General features: G+C 61.1%; 1 protein-coding gene across 1 annotated transcript; it reads left to right on the top strand.

The window, feature by feature from the left end:
- Window positions 1-558: 558 nt before the first annotated feature.
- On the top strand, window positions 559-7356 carry atg12 (ATG12 autophagy related 12 homolog (S. cerevisiae)). Its single transcript, XM_078538045.1, has 4 exons — window positions 559-729; window positions 5297-5433; window positions 5921-5983; window positions 6674-7356. Exons 1-4 carry the CDS (start codon window positions 576-578, stop codon window positions 6731-6733), a joined length of 414 nt encoding a protein of 137 aa, XP_078394171.1. The 5' UTR covers window positions 559-575; the 3' UTR covers window positions 6734-7356.

Raw genomic sequence — 7356 nt, 5'->3', positions numbered from 1 at the left:
GGACACAGTCTCAGAATAAAGGGCAGGCTATTTAAGACTGAGACGAGGAGGAGTTTCTCCACCTAGAAGGTGGTGAATCTTTGGAGTTCTGCACCCCAGAGCGCGGTGGGAGCTCAGTCATTCAGCGCGTTCAAGGCAGAAGGTTTCTGGGTGCCAATAACATCAAGGGATACGGGGATGGCGCGGGATGTTGGCATTGAGATGGATGATCAGCCATGGTCTAACTGAATGGTGGAGTCAACTCGATGGGCTGAATGGCCTACTCAAACTCCTGGGTATCTTTGTGTGATCGGCAAATTCAGCTACAACACACTCTCGGTCCCTTCATCCAAGTCATTGAGCTAGATTGTAAATAGGTGAGGCCATTTACATAGGGGAAGAGGATGCAGTGGGATAGCAGCAGGAAATCAATGGGCTGAATGGGCTCTCCCATTGCAACCCAGGGTAAAGCTATTTTGCCAGCATCAAAGATGGCCCGGCGGCGTAGTGCGCATGCGCCCCTCCAGCTCGGCCCTTTTTGCCAGGATGCCGACGTCACTTCCGCCTCCCCCACCCCTTCCTTCGCCGCTCACAAGATGGCGGACGCCGAGAGCGACGGAGGCGTCTCGGCGACGGCCGAGGGAGACGGAGAAGCCGGGCGAGTGGACAGTTCGCCCAGCGGGCCGGCGCCTCCGCCTCCTTCTTCGACGACGGCGGCCGAGGAAGCGCAAGCCGAACTGAAGAAGAAAAGTGAGAAGCGGCCTCCAGCACTCCGGCTACGACGACAAGATGGCCGCCGTGAGCCCATCGGCCGCTGGTCACGTGGGGGGGGGGTGGGTGGGATGTGATGATTGACGCGGCGGCCCACTAATGAGGAGCCGAGGGTGGCCTCGGGGGTGGGTCCGAAGCTCGCGCTGTCAATCTGATGCTGGGGGCGGTGTGGCCGCGTTGATTGACGCGGCGCCGCCCAATCGGGGAAGGGCCTCCGAGGACCGGGACCAATGAGGAGACCGCGTGCAGCCCAGGGGGCGGGTCAGAAGCTCGTTGTCAATCGAGCTCTTTTTCGCGAGGGGAAGGGTGGTGGTGATAGACATGCTGGCCGACCAATCATGTGTCAGCGTTTGCTGCTCCTGTCCAATGGGGTGTTGAGCGGTGCCGCTGGCGGCGATTCCAAAGCGTCAGACGTCCATCAAAGGGTGTGAGTCATGTGGGTGGGGTGGCCGGTGATTGACTTGCCGGCCAACCGATCAGGTGTTAGGCCTTGACGATCCTGTCCAATAGGGGCGTCGTGGAGAGCACAGGTAGCGGATAGGCGGGTGCAGCTGTCACTGAATCTCTCCTGAGCGGCCGATTGGATGGCTAGGAGGGGGGGATTGGGGGGGGGGGGGGGTGTTGGGGGCGGGTTTGGGGGTGTGGCTAGGGGAGGGAGGAGTGGCTAGGGGTGGGGGGGAGTGGCTAGGGGAGGGGGTGGGGGGAGTGGCTAGGGGAGGGGGTGGGGGGGAGTGGCTAGGGGAGGGGGTGGGGGGGAGTGGCTAGGGGAGGGGGTGGGGGGAGTGGCTAGGGGAGGGGGTGGGGGGAGCGGCTAGGGGGTGGGGGGAGTGGCTAGGGGTGGGGGGGAGTGGCTAGGGGAGGGGGTGGGGGGAGTGGCTAGGGGAGGGGGTGGGGGGGAGTGGCTAGGGGAGGGGGTGGGGGGGAGTGGCTAGGGGAGGGGGTGGGGGGAGTGGCTAGGGGAGGGGGTGGGGGGAGCGGCTAGGGGGTGGGGGAGTGGCTAGGGAGGGGGGGGAGTGGCTAGGGGAGGGGGGGAGTGGCTAGGGGAGGGGGGTGGGGGGAGTGGCTAGGGGAGGGGGGTGGGGGGGAGTGGCTAGGGGAGGGGGGTGGGGGGGAGTGGCTAGGGGAGGGGGGTGGGGGGAGTGGCTAGGGGAGGGGGTGTGGGGAGTGGCGAGGGGAGGGGGGTGGGGGGGAGTGGCGAGGGGGGGGGAGTGGCGAGGGGAGGGGGGTGGGGGGAGTGGCGAGGGGAGGGGGGTGGGGGGGAGTGGCTAGGGGAGGGGGGTGGGGGGAGTGGCTAGGGGAGGGGGGTGTGGGGAGTGGCTAGGGAGGGGGGTGTGGGGAGTGGCTAGGGGAGGGGGGTGGGGGGGGAGTGGCTAGGGGAGGGGGGTGGGGGGAGTGGCTAGGGGAGGGGGGTGTGGGGAGTGGCTAGGGGAGGGGGGTGTGGGGAGTGGCGAGGGGGGTGGGGGGAGTGGCGAGGAGGGTGGGGGGAGTGGCTAGGGGAGGGGGGTGGGGGGAGTGGCTAGGGGAGGGGGTGGGGGGAGTGGCTAGGGGAGGGGGGTGGGGGGAGTGGCTAGGGGAGGGGGGTGGGGGGAGTGGCTAGGGGAGGGGGTGGGGGGAGCGGCTAGGGGAGGGGTGGGGGGAGCGGCTAGGGGAGGGGGTGGGGGGAGTGGCTAGGGGAGGGGGGTGTGGGGAGTGGCTAGGGGAGTGGCTAGGGGAGGGGGGTGGGGGGGAGTGGCTAGGGGAGGGGGGTGGGGGGAGTGGCTAGGGGAGGGGGTGGGGGGAGTGGCTAGGGGAGGGGGTGGGGGGAGTGGCTAGGGGAGGGGGTGGGGGGAGTGGCTAGGGGAGGGGGTGGGGGGAGTGGCTAGGGGAGGGGGTGGGGGGAGTGGCTAGGGAGGGGGGAGAGTAGCTCTGGGGGGAGTGGCTAAGGGAGGGGGGAGAGTAGCTCTGGGAGGGAGTGGCTAGGGGAGGGGGTGGGGGGAGTGGCTAGCTCGGGGGTGGGGGAGAGTAGCTCGGGGGGGGCGGGGTAGTAGCTTGGGGGGTGGGGGGGGGAGTGGCTCGAGGGGGGTGGGGGGGAGGGGGGGAGGGTACATGAATATATACGAATTAGGAGCAGGAGTAGGCCCCTCGAGCCTGCTCCCCCATTCAAATAAAATCATGGCTGATCTGATTGTCCCCTCAACCCCACATTCCCGCCTCCCCCCCCACCGATAACCTTTCACCCCCTTTGTTAATCCAGAATCTATCACCCTCTGCCTTAAAAATATTCGAAGACTCTGCTTCCACCGTCTTTCGAGGAAGAGAGTTCCAAAAACTCACCACACTCTGAGCAAAAAGAACTTCTCCTCATCTCTGTCCTAAATGGGCGACCCCTTATTTTTAAACAGTGACCCCCGCCCCCCACCCCATTCTAGATTCTCCCACAAGAGGAAACATCCTCTCCACATCCACCCTGTCCAAAACCCCTCAGGATCTTAAAGGTTTCAATCAAGTGGCCTCTCACTCTTCTAAACTCCAGCGGATACAAGCCTAACCTGTCCGACCTTCCCTAGTTAACCTTCTCTGAACTGCTTCTGATGCCTTTACATCTTTCTTTAAATAAGGAGACCAGTACTGTGCACAGTACTCCAGATGTGGTCTCACCAGTGCCCTGTACAACTGAAGCATAACCTCCCTACTTTTATATTCAATTCCCCTCACAATAAACGATAATATTCTATTAGCTTCCTAATCACTCGCTGTACCTGCACACTAACCTTTTGTGATTCATGCACTAGGACACCCAGATCCCTCTGCACCTCAGAGCTCTGCCATCTCTCTCATTTCGATAATAAGCTTCTCTTTTTATTCTTCCAGCCAAAATGGACAATTTCACACTTGCCCACATTATGCTCCGTCGGCCAGATCCTTTTGCCCACCCGTTTAACCTGCCGGCATCTTTTCGTCGCCTCCTTACGTCCTCTTCACAACTCACATTCCTACCCTAAATTTGTGCCGTCAGCACATTTAGCCGCCGCTCCTTCGATGCCTTCATCCTTGTGAAAGGCTGAGGCCCCAGCGCTGATCCCTGTGGCACACCCCTCGCCACATCCTGCCAACCCAGAAAAAAGACCCATTTATATCTACTCTCTGTTTCCTGTTAGCCGAGCCAATCTTCTATCCAGGCCGATATGTTACCCCACTCCCCTCCCCTACACCACGAGCTTTTAGTACCTGTCATAAACTTTGAGGTGGGACCTTATCAAATGATATTGGAAATCTAAGTACAGCACATCCACCAGTTCCCCTTCATTCACCACACACGTGACTCCTTCAAAGAACTCCGATGAATTAGTTCAACGTGATTTCCCTTTCACAAAACCGTGTTGACTCTGCCTGGTTGCCTTGAATTTTCCTAAGTGCCCCCGCTATAACATCTTTAATCATAGCTTCTAACATTTTCCTCACCACGGGTGTAGCTTCCTGATTTCTGTCTCCTTCCCTTTTTGAGCGGCTCGAGGGATGGGAGGAGAGGGGGCTCGATGGATGGGAGGAGAGGGGTTCGAGGGATGGGAGGAGAGGGGGCTCGAGGGATGGGAGGAGAGGGGCTGGAGGGATGGGAGGAGAGGGGGCTGGAGGGATGGGAGGAGAGGGGCTGGAGGGATGGGAGGAGAGGGGCTGGAGGGATGGGAGGAGAGGGGCTGGAGGGATGGGTGGAGAGGGGCTGGAGGGATGGGAGGAGAGGGGCTGGAGGGATGGGGAGGAGAGGGGGCTGGAGGGATGGGAGGAGGGGGGCTGGAGGGATGGGAGGAGAGGGGCTCGAGGGGAGGGGAGGGGCACGAGGGAGGGGAGGGGCTCGAGGGATGGGAGGAGAGGGGCTCGAGGGAGAGTAGCTCGAGCGAAAGGAGGAGAGTAGCTCGAGCAAAAGGAGGAGAGTAGCTCGAGCGAAAGGAGGAGAGTATCTCGAGCGATAGTAACTCGTGGGAAGGGGAGAGCAAGTCGAGGGAAAGGGGAGGAGAGTTGGAAACGTGAAAGGAGAGCTCGAGGGAGAGGAGCTTGAGGGAATGGAGGAGAACAGCTTGAGGGATAGTAGGCCGTGGGAAGGGGAGAGTAGGGGTAAAGGGAAGAGAGGAGAGTAGCTCGAGGGGGGGGAGAGTGGGTCGAGGGAAAGGAAAAGTAGGGGAATAGCTCGAAGGGGGGAGGAGCAGTGTGGGCCTAGGGCGAGGTGAAGAGTTTGAGGGAGGGTGGTTGGAGTGCAGTGCGACTGGAGGTTGAGGGGACGGGGAGATCAAGAGGAAGCACAAAGGTGGCGTTGAATTCCAAAAGATAACAGAGGGAGTGCCCAATGGTTTTGGGGGCTGGGGGGAGTTAGGAGGAGAGATGGGATGGGGGGTGGTGGTGGTGGTGGCGGGGGGTGCGTGAATGGAAGGGGAGGGGAGGTCCCGATGGTGGCGAGGGAGGCTTGGGGCTGGGAGGGAGCTGGAAGGGGAGTCCATGATGCGTCCTGACCGACACGCCAGCCCCTTCTCACTGTGTCTCATGTCTTCCCTGCTGTGTCTCCCCCCCCTTGCAGTTGACGTGCTGCTGAAGGCCGTGGGCGATACCCCCATCATGAAGCAGAAGAAGTGGACAGTGGAGAGGTCACGGACCATCCAGGGACTCGGCCAGTTCATCAAGAAGTTCCTCAAAGTTGACTCGGCTGAACAGCTGGTGAGTAGCAGAGAGCGCGCGTTCCTCTACCTACCTCCGACAGTGCAGCACTCCCTCAGTACTGGCACCGGGGGGAGTGTCGGCCTGGATTATGGAGCTCAAATCCTAGAGTATATACATCTCCCTCCGACAGCGCAGCACTCCCTCAGTACTGGCACCGGGGGGAGTGTCGGCCTGGATTATGGGGATCAAATTCCTGTTGTGGGGAGCCATGCCCTTGAGTTTCTAATCGATATCCTGACTGAGCCGAGCTGGCCTCATAGTCTTCCCCCTGCCTCCTTTGGCCTTCCAGGTATGCTACAGCGCCACCACAGTTGTGAGATTGCAATAGCAGCGTGACAGTTGACATAGGAAATTACCATTGTGAACGCCAGCAGCAAGCTCGATCTGATTTCGAAGAGGGATAATTGTGAAAGATCCATCTTGATTCCCACTTGATCTGCCCTGTCTGAAAGCTGTCTCTCTCTCTCCTCTCCCCCTCTTGCAGTTCATCTACGTGAATCAGTCCTTTGCACCTTCACCGGACCAGGACGTGGGTACGTTATACGAGGTACGACCTGGGATTCAGAGAGAGCTTCGTATGGTGGCCTGGGATCGGACGGGGGGAATGTGGGGATTGGCGGGGGATGACGGGCGGGGCAAGGGCAGGGGTTAACTATTTCCCAGAAATTGTCACAACACAAGGCACATCCTTAGCTCCATAATCCTGGCCGACGCTCCCCCCGGTGCCAGTACTGAGGGAGTGCTGCACTGTCAGAGGGAGATGTATATACTCTAGGATTTGAGCTCCATAATCCCGGCCGACACTCCCCCCCGGTGCCGGTACTGAGGGAGTGCTGCACTGTCGGAGGGAGATGTATATACTCTAGGATTTGAGCTCCATAATCCAGGCCGACACTCCCCCCGGTGCCAGTACTGAGGGAGTGCTGCACTGTCAGAGGGAGATGTATATACTCTAGGATTTGAGCTCCATAATCCCGGCCGACACTCCCCCCCGGTGCCGGTACTGAGGGAGTGCTGCACTGTCGGAGGGAGATGTACGTGTCGCCGCTACCAGAAACGGGGAGTGGGATAAGTAGCTGAACGGGCGAAGATGGGAGGGGGAGGAGGGTATTGGGGTGGCGTTGGGGTCCGGTAGAGCAGAGGGAGGGGTGGGGCTCTGCAGGCTGTCGGTGTTCAGAGTGGGTGGGCCGTGGATCTCTCTCCGCAGTCGCTGAAACCCTCCTCTCCTTCTCCGCAGTGCTTCGGGAGTGATGGGAAGCTGGTGCTTCACTATTGCAAGTCGCAGGCGTGGGGCTGAAGGATTGGCAGGAACTTCCACGGGGGCCGAAGCTCCTCCCACGCCACCCCACCCAGCCGTGCCAACCTGCTCTGCCATGCCCAGGATAGACCAGGCGGGGACCGCCCCCCCCCTGCGGGAGAGTGTCGGCGCCGGGGCTGGCTTTCCCTCTCTCCCTCTCCCCTCTCTGTCTCTCTCCCTCTCCCCTCTCCCCTCTCTGTCTCTCTCCCTCTCCCCTCTCTGTCTCTCTCCCTCTCCCCTCTCCCCTCTCTGTCTCTCTCCCTCTCCCCTCTCCCCTCTCTGTCTCTCTCCCTCCCTCTCTCCCCTCTGCCTCTCTCTCTCTGTCTCTCTCCCTCTCTGTCTCTCTCCGTCCCTCCCTCTCTGTCTCTCTCCCTCTCTCCCTCTCTCCCTCCCTCCCTCTCTCCCTCCCTCCCTCCCTCCCTCTCTCCCTCCCTCCCTCTCTCCCTCCCTCCCTCTCTCCCTCCCTCCCTCCCTCCCTCTCTCTCTCCCTCCCTCCCTGCCTCCCTCCCTCCCTCCCTCCCTCTCTTCCTCCCTCTCTTCCTCCCTCTCCCTCTCCCCTCTCTCCCCTCTATCTCTCTCTCTCAGTCTCTCTCTCTCTGTCTCTCTCTCTCTCTGTCTCTCTC

The sequence above is a fragment of the Cetorhinus maximus genome, unplaced genomic scaffold (genome assembly GCF_964194155.1).
Source record: "Cetorhinus maximus unplaced genomic scaffold, sCetMax3.hap1.1 HAP1_SCAFFOLD_3716, whole genome shotgun sequence".
Classification (NCBI taxonomy): domain Eukaryota; kingdom Metazoa; phylum Chordata; class Chondrichthyes; order Lamniformes; family Cetorhinidae; genus Cetorhinus; species Cetorhinus maximus.
This window is presented reverse-complemented; position numbering and strand designations above follow the sequence as displayed.

Coding starts and splice junctions, on each gene's coding strand:
- atg12 (XM_078538045.1), top strand. CDS start 576: ATGGCGGACGCCGAGAGCGACGGAGGCGTCTCGGCGACGGCCGAGGGA. Junction 5,434..5,920: donor TTGACTCGGCTGAACAGCTG/GTGAGTAGCAGA, acceptor CCCCTCTTGCAG/TTCATCTACGTGAATCAGTC. Junction 5,984..6,673: donor ACGTGGGTACGTTATACGAG/GTACGACCTGGG, acceptor CCTTCTCCGCAG/TGCTTCGGGAGTGATGGGAA.